Source organism: Raphanus sativus, chromosome 9, assembly GCF_000801105.2.
Source record: "Raphanus sativus cultivar WK10039 chromosome 9, ASM80110v3, whole genome shotgun sequence".
Lineage (NCBI taxonomy): Eukaryota > Viridiplantae > Streptophyta > Magnoliopsida > Brassicales > Brassicaceae > Raphanus > Raphanus sativus.
Window position 1 is genome coordinate 4,120,040 of NC_079519.1, and position 12,799 is coordinate 4,132,838.

At 40.3% G+C, this 12,799-nt stretch overlaps 6 protein-coding genes across 6 annotated transcripts; 3 read left to right on the top strand and 3 right to left on the bottom strand.

Moving 5' to 3' along the window:
- Positions 1-202: 202 nt before the first annotated feature.
- On the top strand, positions 203-2,521 carry LOC108828733 (protein PIGMENT DEFECTIVE 338, chloroplastic). The gene is made up of 8 exons (XM_018602501.2): positions 203-1,075; positions 1,172-1,246; positions 1,340-1,411; positions 1,514-1,594; positions 1,675-1,772; positions 1,870-1,995; positions 2,096-2,144; positions 2,249-2,521. Exons 1-8 carry the CDS (start codon positions 245-247, stop codon positions 2,423-2,425), a joined length of 1,509 nt encoding a protein of 502 aa, XP_018458003.2. The 5' UTR covers positions 203-244; the 3' UTR covers positions 2,426-2,521.
- Positions 2,522-2,543: 22 nt separating this feature from the next.
- Positions 2,544-3,258, bottom strand: LOC108828734 (embryogenesis-like protein). The gene has a single exon (XM_018602502.2). The coding sequence runs from the start codon at positions 3,184-3,186 to the stop codon at positions 2,707-2,709; it is 480 nt and encodes a 159-aa protein (XP_018458004.1). The 5' UTR covers positions 3,187-3,258; the 3' UTR covers positions 2,544-2,706.
- A 128-nt stretch (positions 3,259-3,386) lies between these two features.
- Positions 3,387-4,140, top strand: LOC108824431 (uncharacterized). The gene has a single exon (XM_018597859.2). The coding sequence runs from the start codon at positions 3,586-3,588 to the stop codon at positions 4,000-4,002; it is 417 nt and encodes a 138-aa protein (XP_018453361.1). The 5' UTR covers positions 3,387-3,585; the 3' UTR covers positions 4,003-4,140.
- A 49-nt stretch (positions 4,141-4,189) lies between these two features.
- Positions 4,190-5,306, bottom strand: LOC130499941 (uncharacterized). Its single transcript, XM_056994494.1, has 3 exons — positions 4,903-5,306; positions 4,624-4,788; positions 4,190-4,432 (listed from the first exon to the last, which is right to left on the bottom strand). Exons 1-3 carry the CDS (start codon positions 5,200-5,202, stop codon positions 4,334-4,336), a joined length of 564 nt encoding a protein of 187 aa, XP_056850474.1. The 5' UTR covers positions 5,203-5,306; the 3' UTR covers positions 4,190-4,333.
- Positions 5,307-5,664: 358 nt separating this feature from the next.
- On the top strand, positions 5,665-6,699 carry LOC108824337 (uncharacterized). The gene is made up of 3 exons (XM_018597750.2): positions 5,665-6,045; positions 6,123-6,284; positions 6,390-6,699. The coding sequence occupies exons 1-3, from the start codon at positions 5,706-5,708 to the stop codon at positions 6,635-6,637; spliced, it is 750 nt and encodes a 249-aa protein (XP_018453252.1). The 5' UTR covers positions 5,665-5,705; the 3' UTR covers positions 6,638-6,699.
- LOC108824336 (polyadenylate-binding protein 5) lies at positions 6,643-9,469 on the bottom strand. Its single transcript, XM_018597749.1, has 7 exons — positions 9,136-9,469; positions 8,251-9,032; positions 8,070-8,147; positions 7,904-7,993; positions 7,495-7,818; positions 7,179-7,400; positions 6,643-7,090 (listed from the first exon to the last, which is right to left on the bottom strand). The coding sequence occupies exons 1-7, from the start codon at positions 9,467-9,469 to the stop codon at positions 6,860-6,862; spliced, it is 2,061 nt and encodes a 686-aa protein (XP_018453251.1). The 3' UTR covers positions 6,643-6,859.
- Between the last annotated feature and the right edge of the window lie 3,330 nt (positions 9,470-12,799).

Genomic DNA, 12,799 nt, shown 5'->3' on the forward strand with positions numbered 1-12,799 from the left:
CATTCTTAGGCCCATTAACAATCTTGGGCCTATCGTTTAGCAGTCGTCAATAGCAAGTTGTTACTTAAAGTCGAGAAGTAAGGGTTCCGTTGTTACATTTTAAACTTCCTGCCCGATTTAATAAATTTATAAGATTTAGAGGACAGAGTTGCAAGAAAACCAAAGAAAAGGCAAATGGATAAAATAAACCGTTTGAAGAAGAATCCTCAGCGCGGCGGATAAGAGAAGAAAGAAGAAGAAGAAGATGCAAACGCTTCTCATTCATCCATCTAAGTCTCTCTTCACTTCCCCGATTCGCAGCTCCGGTGACGTCTACTTCAAATCACCGGAGAAAGCTTCGCAGTTTCAGCAGTTTCATAATAGAGCCCTAAGCCTCTCTCCGTTTCGTAGCTCCGCTCCGTGTCGCGATTTCGCCGTTCGGAGATTTTGCGTTTCCGATGTGCAAAACGGAGGAATCGTGGCGGAGGAGGAGGAGGAGGAGCTTGAGCTGTTGAACAAGCCTAATCCTGTACCGAAACAAGACGAGGAGGAGGAGGAGAATGAGCGTGGGAAGAAGAAGAAGAAAGCAGACGACGACGAGATTCTCGAGCCGTTTCTCAAATTCTTCAAGCACGAAGAAGAAGAAGAAGAAGTAGAAGAAGAAGAATCGGAGGAGGAGATGGAGACGGAGAGAGTCACGGTGGAGTATTACGATCCCAAGCCAGGAGAATTCGTGGTTGGTGTTGTGGTATCCGGTAACGAGAACAAGATCGATGTGAGCATCGGTGCGGATATGTTAGGGACGATGCTGACGAAGGAGATACTTCCTTTGTACGACAGAGAGTTGGATTACTTGCTGTGTGATTTGAAGTACGACGCTGAAGAGTTCTTGGTTCACGGTAAAATGGGGATTATTATGGATGGTGATGGCGATGGAGAGGGTGTTGGAGTTGCGGAGTTTGCGCGGCAAGGGAGACCTGTGGTGGAGATAGGGACGGTGATTTTCGCGGAGGTTTTAGGGAGGACGTTGAGTGGGAGGCCTTTGCTTTCTTCTAGACGTTACTTTAGGAGAATCGCTTGGCACCGTGTGAGGCAGGTTCTTATTCTTGCTCGCTCGCCTTTGATTTTTTCGAGAGCTGTTGTTTGGTTTGGTGCCTTTTATTCTAATGAATTGTTGTTGTGGTTGTGGCAGATCAAGCAGCTTAATGAGCCTGTTGAAGTGAAGATAACTGAGTGGAATACTGGTGGGCTTCTCACGAGAATTGAGGTAGGAGGAGGCTTCACATGTTTTGTTTTTGAGTTCATACCCCTATTGAAGTGGATGATTGATAGCTTTTTTTTTTGTTGGTTTTAACTTCAGGGTTTGAGAGGGTTTATTCCAAAGCAGGAGCTGGTGAAGAGAGTGAATAGCTTCACTGAGTTGAAGGAAAATGTAAATCAAGAGTTTCTTCTTCTTTAGCTGTAACAATAGCAGCAAAGCTTTTGGATTCACTGTTCTGTGTTTGCTTAGTGTTTTTTTGTGTGTGGTTTCCAGGTGGGTCGTAGACTGGTTGTGCAGATAACGCGATTGAATGAAGACAAAAACGACTTGATACTGAGTGAAAAAACAGCCTGGGTTGGTTTCGGTTTCTGTATTGCGTTGATAAGATAAACCAATGACTAGAGTAAGTGATATGTCGCATGATGTTGTAACAGGAGAAGCAGTACCTTAGAGAAGGAACACTCTTAGAAGGAACAGTTGCCAAAATCTTACCGTATGGAGCCCAGGTCAAACTCGGGGATAGTAGTAGAAGGTTAGTGTTTAAGTCTATTGCTTTTGTTACGATTGTTACTCTTATTATTGACTACTAGTTTTAAATGCAATTCTTTGTTAATGCATGTGTCCAACAGTGGATTGCTGCACATTTCAAACATAACCCGCAGAAGAATTGGATCTGTTAGCGACGTGCTTCAGGTGGACGAAAGCTTAAAAGTTCTGGTTGTGAAATCTCTATTTCCAGACAAGATATCTTTAAGGTAAAAAAACCTTAAATAGAAACACAACCGAAACTCACTAGTCCTCAGTAACAAGCTAAAACATGTTTCTTCCAACCTTTTTTTTTCTCTGTCTCGACAGCATTGCAGATCTTGAAAGCGAGCCGGGGTTGTTCATCACAAATAGAGAGGTACAACTTGCAAATCTTTTATCCAACGATCATAGGGGCTTAAACATGTTCTCTTTTATTACAAAAACACCATTTTATGTTATGATGTAATCTTGTCGAAGCAGAAAGTGTTTATGGAGGCTGAAGAAATGGCAAAGAAGTACAGAGAAAAGATGCCTACGATAACAACAAGAAGCGAGATTACTACTGATCCTCCTCCTCCGATCACAAGCAGCTTCCCTCAGGGCAAGGACGAAGAGATCTATGCTAACTGGAAGTGGTTCAAGTTCGAGAGCCAGTGAACATAATTGCAACATGTTGTACAATGACTGTATTTGAATTTTGCGATTGTTATATGTTACTATGAGTAAATTATTTCAAGTTCTTCATTCACAGAAGATGTGTATCTATGCAAAGATATCAAAGCACACAACTGAATCTGTTTTCACGTTTTGTTTCTCTAATCCAAAGAGTACATTTATTGAATCAGACAAGAACAACAATGGCTCGGTAACAAAAAACGAAGATGATATTACTAACCCTCTTTCGTTCTTCACAGAATCAAACCTCATCAACCAATCAATCATTCGTTAAGCTGTTGAAGCTCAGCTTTCAGCTGTTCCATCTTCAACCCCATGGACCTCTGCAGAGACGATTTCTCTTTCTCCGTTACCTTCCCGAGCAAACCCTCGAACATCTCCATAACCTCCGCCACGGCTGCTCTCGCGCACTCCGCTTCCTCGTTAAAGTAAACCGTCTCCTTCGCGTCCATCGCCATCTCGATCTCCTCGCGCGCCTCCGCGAACTTTAGATTGATCTCGTCCACAACCTTGTTCACATCTGGCCCGTTAGAGTCGCTGCTGAATCTCCTCTGATTATTCTCGTGGGAGACGTTTGATGACGCGTTGGGGATCCGACACGGCGAAGGAGACCAGATACGGCCCGAGACGCCGCCGAGCGAGTTTACGGCAGCTGGAGAAGAGGTAGTGCTTAGATTCTGAGAGACTCGTGGACAGCTTCTGGTGAATAGGTTTCGGAGAGCAATTGCTGAGTGACGACGCATGGTTTCCTCCGCCGGGGTTTAGGTTTCCTCCGAGGAATCTGTTTGGTCGGCGGCGCAGGAAAGAAATGAAGTTCAGATTGCGTACGGGAAGGAAGAAGAAGAGTAAGAGAGTTTTGGGCTCAATGGACTTTTAACATTAGGCCCATTAAGATGTCCATAAAAATTTGCCACGTGGAGAAAGTAAGGAAAAAAAGACGGCATCAAGTCAAACCATCAACCAAACCACATAAGCACCTAAACCTGAACCAAATGCTTCTTCTCGCTGACCTTTGACTAACCACTCCATTTCCAGTGACTTCTACTACTACATAAACCCCCCCTTTGCTCAAAGACAGTATCAACTCACAATTCTTGAGCCGCAACACCAACGCTCTTTGGCTTTTACAACTAACACATTCAATGGCTAGTAGTACCATTCCACCATCCAAAACGCAGTCTCGTACAGTTTTTCAAATTGGTTTAATAGCCGCAGCAAAACAGCTTGCGGTTGGCGTTTCAGGGCTCGCTTCTAATTCAAAGAGGAAGCTTCGCCGTTGGACTGCCTGTTATGGCTCTAGAGATCATGAACCCGTTATACATCTCCAGAACGACATGACGATGATGATCATGAACAGTGGTGGTGTTTATGAGGCAGACAACGGCGAGCCGAGCATGCTGCTGAGTGGGGATCAGAGACGAGGTCCGTTGTGGCAGAAGAACATTCTCATGGGTGGAAAATGCCAGCTTCCGGATTTCTCAGGTGTTATCTTGTATGATTCCGATGGACTTGTTGTTCCTCCGGCCAAGAACTCTCTTCCTCTGCTTACCTGGAAGTAACAGAGGGTTAAGAAAGAAGACAAAATCCCTTATTGTCCCATGTTACTATTTGTTTGTTTGTATCTACTTCTTGGCATATAATGTATTATTCACTGTATTGTAACGTTCTATGATTTTTCTATAACAAAAAGGTATATGAAATTTATGTATTATGTGAAGCTCCTGCTCAACATATAACACCAACATGCATTAGAATCATTGTTTTATTATAACTTTGGCTTAATTGCTTTGAACAACAATATAGAGGGGCCAGGTCACAAAAGTTCTTATGATTGCCCAGTAAATTTGTTTAAAGTATGAACTGACTTTCAGTTCATGTGATAATATTTGATCACATGTAACATTCAGGCTTCAATACGCCAACGTAAGATAGGTTGCGGTACTGCTCTGCAAAGTCCATGCCATAACCCACAACGAATTCATCTGGACACTGCACATATTCAGAAGTCGCAGCACATGTTAAAATCAAAACAATCCCATGAAAAAGTAAATAGTCTTAATCCCCTAGGGCCTAAGTCCTAAACACAACAATATACCTATGTTTGTCACGGATTAGACAAGCAAAAGGCATAATAACACTGCAACAACTGAAACAAAGAAAAATCAAGAGAAGTAGCTTACTTCAAAACCACTGTAGAACTTCCCGTCTCCAACCAGCTTGAAATGGACCTTCCTTCTCGATGGCTTGTCGAGTAGCGTACAGACTGAAACAGATGATGCTTTCTTCAGTTTCAGGTGCTCTATCAGGCAGCTGAGGGTATTACCTGTATCCACAATGTCCTCAACCTTACAAAAACAGAGAAGCATAGCTAGTTAACAAAGAAGAAACTTTTCAAGAAATTCATATGAATCTGAAACTCAAAGTGCCTAAAGATCCATCAGACGACGGAGATTACTTACCAAGAAGACGTGTTTGTTGGTGATGTCGAGCTTCAAGTCAAATGAGATTCTGGGAGATCCGCTGGAGACGGTACCAGAGGCATACGAATCGGCTCTGATGTAATCGATGGAGATGGGAAGGTCGATTCGCCTGACGAGATCGGCCAAGAAGAGGCAAGCACCGGTGGCTACTCCGACGAAAACGGGCGGCTCTGAGTCACCGGAGAACTGAGAGGTAATCTCGGATCCGAGCTGAGCCACCCGCTCGGCGATTGCTTCGTCGCTAAAGAGCACCTTCTCTATGTGCTTATCAAGCGACATGGTCTTTTACTCTTCCACCTACGATCTACAGACTACAGGATTTGGGTTTTAGGGTTCAATGTCGATTGCGGATTGAGTGTGTAAGAAAACGCGGGAGCTTAACCAAAATTAACCGAAGCTCCTTATTTTTTGATTAGTCTTATGTTATATGGAACCAAAGGAATCTTATGGAATCATATACCGAATCAAATCAATTTACTTTAAGGTAATCAAGATGGTGACATAAGACCGGAATTCAATTAATTTTCTAGAAGTCCGCAGTTTTGTCACCAATCAGCGTTTACATTACAAAAAGAAAAAGAAAAATATCATAAGTAACCGGAACTCTCTATATATCTTTAACCGAATTGAACCAAACCAAATCTCTTATTAACCAAACCGGATAGAGAATAATCTGGAATTGCCCAAAATTCGCCAAATTGGCGCTTAAAAACACTCGAAAGAAACGAATATACATTTAAAGCCAAAAAAAATCGAAATCCCTAGAGAGAAGAAGAAGGAAAATGTCGAGTATTCTCTTCCTGGCTCTCCAATGTTTCGAATGCTCAACGATGCAGGTGAAGCAGAAGAAGAAAAGCAGCAACAACTGGATCTGCGTGGTTTGCAATCAGAAGCAATCAGTGCGGAAAGTGTTCGCTCAGGGCTACAAGGCCAAGGACCTCCGTCTCTTCGTTCAATCCTTCAACATGTCTCGTAAAGTCGCCGACGAGGAGAAGCAGGAGGTTGAAGACGGTGAGGAGATTCGAGGTAAGAATAAGCGATCTGATTGGAGTGAGTACCTCGATTCCGATCCACCTAACGAACGGCGGAGTTTAACTGTAGAGGAAGACGGCCAAGAAGAAGGTACATTTGTAGTTTTTTTTGAAAAATTAACTTTGCATCTAGTAAGACTGATAGATGAAGTGGTGTCGTTTTCACAGAGGTGAAGATTGTGACTGAGATTCCTCCGAACGAGATGTTCAAAAGGCCCAAGCTGAACAGACACTCTAACGTTGGTGGTGGGCCTTCTTCATCAGCTAAAGGAGGCGTTAATAGAGGCGATAACAAGCCCTCCTTCTCTAGGCGCAGCATCCAAAAGCAAGGTTTGAATCTTTGGCTTTGGTTAGAGCTGTGAATGTTGTTTATTACAAAGGGCTTTGAAATCTTTTGTTGCTATTGTTGTTACTTTATGTTCTTGGAATTTTCAGATAGTGTTATGAACCGGGAGAGTGATATCGAACGGGGGAAACTAGAGCCGGCAAGAGTTACTAAGCCGGCTTCGAAATGGGACGCTTACTTGACAGATGACGAGGGTGGACACCAAGCAGCAGCAGCAGCAGCAGCAGCAGCACGGTTTAGTGGCAGAGAAGCTGTTGGAGAATGGGACAAACCAGTTACGGATGTAAGTTCGGATTACCAGATTGTAGATGACGAGGTACATCCAGATTTCTTGTAATCAGAGAGCTTAATTTTGCTGATTATTAGAATGAACAGTAGAGACTTGAATGAGTTAAATCATTAGATAAGACCCAAAACAAAGAAATGATGATAAAAAGAGTAGAACTTGAAAACAAACTAAAGTTGCAAAATAGAGAAAGCGATTCCTAAAAGTTTTTTCGAAAAAGAGATTGTTTACTAAAAAGACAGGAGATAATGTCTTGAGAGTTAAGGAGTCAGTTCACTCTGTTGACGAGGGGGCGAACTGGTCATCAACGGAAGAGACGGCTGGTGGATTAGCAGAGAGCCTGAGCACATCCAGCGCCTCAGAGACTTTGGCTTTAAGAGCTTCAGGTGACTCGAGAAGGTGCAGGATCTCGGCTTGGTCCATCTCCAGCAACATCCCGGTGACTTTGGCCGTATGAACTGGCTCCTGCTTCTCCACAAGTGGGTAGAGCTGCTCCCCGAGCATCTGTCATCATCAATTGGCAATGAGACAGAATCTTCAACAAGCATATAATCTAATGTAATGAGATGAGGGAATCAGAAAGACAAAAGACCTGTGGGTGATTAGCAGGGTTAGCAAGAGCCAAGGCAGACATGAGCTTAGAAATGGGGAGGAGTGGTGGCTTCTGTGGGTTTTGAGAACCATTGTGAGAGATTGCAGATGCATCCAATGGCAAAGGGATGATGCCTTGTGGAGCAGTTCCTTCCATTCCATTCCTCCTGTTGCCTGGGCCACCCATGTATCTCATTCCCGGACTTGCATTTTGCTGCATCATCTGCCAGTTTCCAAAATAACAACAACCCCCAACAAAGTTGAGGATGACAAACTTGCTACTATCCATAGATCTGAAGAAAACAAGCATTACTTACCTGTTGTTGTTGCTGGAAGTGCTGCTGCATGTTAGTAGCACCACGCCTGAACCCAACACGTGGACCAGGCTGGTTCTGCCTTTGAAGAGGGTAAGGCATCATGAAGTTGGCTGGACCAGAGCCTGGACGCACACCAGGCATGAACTGAAGTTGGTAACCGTACCCCATAGGCTGAGACGGCACCAGACCTTGACCGTTCTGTCCTACGTACATTGGATGGTGTGGACCTGCCATTGCACCTCCTGGTGGGTGGTGGTGGAAACCAGGCATTGGTGATGCCATTGGCGACATTGTCCCATTTGGTCTCATATGGGAAAATAGAGTCTGAAACAAGAAAACACAAATGAGAAATATGAGAATCATTGTCACTGTACAAGTCATACAGTTCAGTGAGAGGGATAAGAAGAACCTGAAGGTGGCTCCTCCTCTCTTCCTTGCGTTGAGCCAAAGCAATGTAAAGAGGTTTCCTCCCTATCATCTTCCCATTCATTTCATTCATCTGTATAATCATCATCTCAAATGACCATCAGTATAGTTAAACATGTATATACATTGAGTATTTACTTAACACTTACAGCTCTTAAAGCTTCTTCAGGACTAGAATAAGCAACAAAACCAAACCCTCTGCTCACACCTTCTGCGTTCATCATAACCTAAAAATGGCCACAAACAAAACACTTAAATCAAGCTTACTCTATGTACAATTAAACTAATAAATGGTTTATAAAAATGTATTTTAGGATCAAGAACAAAAACCTTGCATGAGGTCACGTTCCCATGCTCAGAGAACATCTCCTTGAGCTTCTCATCATTCACACTCTCATCAAGATTCTTCAAATACAAATTCGAGCCTTGCAGTTTCTCAAACCTACTTATCCTCTCAAGCTCAAACTTCCTCCTCAGCTCCTCTTCCCTCTCAGACTTCTTCTGCGCCCTCCCAACGTACAACACATCCTCCCCAAGACTAATCCCATTCATCTTCTCAACAGCCACCGCAGCCGCCTCGGGACTCTCGAAGTTCACAAACCCGAAACACCTCGAGTTCCCGCTCTGATCCTTCATCACAACCGCGCTCGAGATATCACCGTACTTCCCAAACGTCTTCTTCAGCTCATCATCACCAATCTCCTTCGGAAGATTTTTCACGTACACGTTAGTAAACCGTGGCACCGTCCCGCTCTCGGACCGAGCCCTGTCCTGACGCCTCACAAAGTGTCCCACGAACACTTGCTTGTCATTAAGCAGCATCCCGTTAAGCTTGTCGATAGCAGCCTCAGCGGTCTCCTCTTTCTCGAACTGGACAAAGCCGTAACCTTTCGACCTCCCCGTCACGTCCATCGCCACCTTGCACGAGAGTATAGTCCCGAAGATGGAGAACGTATCGTACAGGGCCTTGTTATCGATCGACACGTCGAGGTTCTTGATGAAAACGTTTCCTTTCCCGCTAAGTCTCGTGCTCGGGTCGCGGTTCGAACGCATGATCCTTATGGGCCTGTCTCTGATCGGTGTGTAGTTCAGACTATCCATCGCTCGCATCGCTGTGTTACAATTAAATATGATCAAAACTTTATATTATAACAAGAACATCCACATTTCCATGAAAATAATATTTTAATCAATATTATTTAAATATAAAAGTACCATCATCGGGATTAGCGAAGTTGACGTAAGCGTAACCAAGAGAGCGACGAGTGAGATCACGACAAACCCTAACTGTCTGAACAGGAGCAACTTGGTTGAACAGATCCAGCAGATGTGCCTCGTTGACACTCTGGTCTAAATCTCCGACGTAGAGAGACGAGTTAGGGTGCGCTTGTAACGCTTCTGCAGCCGCAGCGGCTGCAGCCACGGCGGCTACCTGAGTGAATGGAGTTGTTGAATTAGGAGACGCAACCGTGACGACGGATGGTTGGTTAGGGACTTGATCAACCATCGCTGTCGTCGGGGCAATTCCTGATGCAACCGCCGCCGCCATAGGTGGATGATGATCTCTAGGGGTTTTTTTCGGCGTTGTGCAAAGAGATTTGCGTGTGTTTTCCAGAATGTGAGATTTTATTTTTATTTGATGTTTTGATTTTTTTTTTACGTTTTTAGTTTATACTCTCAGAGAAACGTAAGGAGTAAAGAGAGTGGAGGTTGAGTTGTGTGTATTTATACATTCGCTAACTAACGAAACGGTCCCTACGGATCTGACATTGATATTCTTTGTGTCTTGACCGAGTTTCAAGTTATGCATTAGACTGAATCATTTTTTTAACTATTGAATTTTCTATACTTGTATTAAAATTAAAATACCTTTTAAAAATAACTTATAATTAAAATCGAGAACTTCCATTACTATTTAATTGTCATTTATAATTTCACTTTGAAACAATGAATCTAGACCAAAAGCCTATTAATTATATAGTCCAGCATTCATATTGACACTAACACTACCACTATATCATTATCAACAATAATTATTTGGGCTGACTACAAAATCATTTGTTGACAGAAACATTTGATCTTACAATTAAAAACATATTACAAGGTGGTATCATATGTTGACCCTATCAAATTCTATAACTTAAAGCCAACTGCACATATGATCATATTATTATGCGAATTAGTACTCTAATTCAGTAGACCACTGGTCATGTTTCGGTGATTATAGATTTAGTGCACCGTGTTTAAGTAATCCACCGATTCTAGATTTGGTATTACTTTTTTCACTTACAAAAATATTTTAAAAGTACATTAAAATATTAACTGTTCTGTAGAAAGTCAATCATTTTTGTATATAATAACTTTGTTTATACATGTTAAATGAGTTATCAATTATCATCGTCTAATATGTAAATGAAATAGTGCTGAAATATGACACCAATTGGAAATCAAATCTCTAACCTTTATTTTGTACTTATAATAAAACTACATTTCATATATGAACAAATTCCTAACAAAATCCTAAAATTTAGATTACCACTAATTGCTTCAAAATATATTATTTAACGAACATGAGATATTTTGTGTGATTCATCCTCATTTCTTCTTCCTTTTAGATAAAATTTTCTACAGACTAATTGATTCTTTTGTGGACTTTTTCCATTAGTAACTTAGTAAAACCTATTTCCTTCATAATGTATTATGGCTGCAACTGGAATGTATTTTCTGGAATAATAATTTCTGGAATGCTTAATCCTTTGCATTTCAAAAATTATTTACCAGTTACAGTGAAAAAATGGAAAAGACATTCCATCTCATTCTATATCATTTCACATAAAAATTAACATTCGTTTGGAAAATCATTCCAAATCAAAAACGTTTTGGAATAAATGGAATGCTGATTCCATTCCATTAGAAATCATAAATATTCATTACTACCATTCCATATATTCCCTTTAATTGTTACCAGTTACACCTATGACTCATAATTAATGTCCTAATTGTGTTTATTTTTTTTGCTACACTTCAATAAATCTCAAATTAAATGTAAACTTTGAAACTATTTTAAAATATACTTGTATGTGATTTTATAAAGTTTGACATGAAATATATTAAATTTTCATTGTATAATAAGACATTCCCTATATATTATTTGAGAATTATTTAAAAATGAAAAATTTCTATTTTATAATATTTACAAAAAAATTTAATTTGCTGATGTGTCAGTTTCTTACCCCTTAGTTTTGCTAACGTGACAACACTACAATTGATTTGAAAAATGGTTAATCCAACTTAATTTTACTATGAAAAATTATAATACCTACATCTATCTTATTAAAACAGAAACATTCTGTTGGACCTAACATTTATTTTGTAAGTTTTTAAATTAAATACACCTTTATACTTTATAGTTAAACCTACATTAAATCACTAATGTTACTTTCTTTATACTACTATCCATGTTTCCAAACAATATACTTATTTTTTTATACTACTATCAATGTTTCCAAACAATATATTTTTTATACTACTATCAATGTTTCCAGACAATACAATAATTAATCTTAATTATTTGATATCTATCATTTTCTCTTTAAAATTTTTGTAGAAACGTCATAATTTCATAAATTACAAAATAATGAAGTTTGAAATTTGAATTATAAGATTACAAATTATGAAACTATTACAATTTAAATCCAATTAGATTACATATCGGTCATCCATCAGTTCAATCGGTTAGTCTCGAGGTTTAGTGATTTTTTTAATATGAATATTTTAAAAACCAAAATTGAATTGTCAGATCTCCGGATTAACGGATATAATCACAATCGGGTTGAATTTAAAAACACTGATTTAAATGCAAAAATATTTTAAATACACACTCTTTAAAAATTACCAAAATATTTGTTAAGTTATTAGTGAATTTTTTATAGTAAAATATTCCGCGCTTCGAAAGCGCGGGTCAAAATCTAGTATTCATTATATCACTAATCATAACACATCCTTTTGATATGAAAACTCGTTTTTCCATTGATCATTAAAAAAAAACATTAACATATACTGTACGCAGAAACAAACAATAGTTTTGATAAACATTAACTGCAAGAAACAGACCTCTTACCCGACGGCAACAGTCATCGCAGAGTTTTCGGAGTTGATGATATCCAGTGATTTTCCGAGAAACTAAAAAACGTCGAAGTTTGATTCTCGCTAAATCCAGTATGTCAATGAGTCATCTGAAATTTACCGACGAATGGGGAGCCGGGTAACGATAGGGCTTTGAGGATTTGGAGGTGGGACGATGGCCGCAAGGGTTTTTGACGATGTGGATGTTGAGAGATTTGAGGGCTTCACGGTGTTTTGCTTTCAAAACAGACATAGCTCTGTTCAACGGATGATACAAGTTTCTTCTGCACAGGAACACGTTTCTTCGAGCTCTGTGAAGGATGAGCAAATGGCTAAAACCAATGGTGTGGTTACTCCCGCCGTGACCCTTGCGGATACTCCGTCTATGTAGGCTGCTGAAGTGATTGGAGCTGAGAGTACTTGGCCTATATATGTTGGCAGCTCCACCGTCATTGTTTTGATATTTTAGGTGAAGTTCTCAAACGTGCTCGCTAAGGGTAAAAATAATTATTTCCTTTTATTTAGTTTACGTTTTAGTTTTTGGATATTTTGACTACTGTTTTGTTACTTTTGCAATTGATCTCTACTGGAAATAGTTCATTTACATCAGCAAGATGAATCAGGTAATGATTGTTGATCTGATGAAAAGAATAAAAGAGAGCCAAATTATTTGTACTTCACATGGATGTGGATTTTGTTAATATCAAACATAGATATTTCAAAGGACGGGAGAAGAAGAGAAATCAAAAACGTA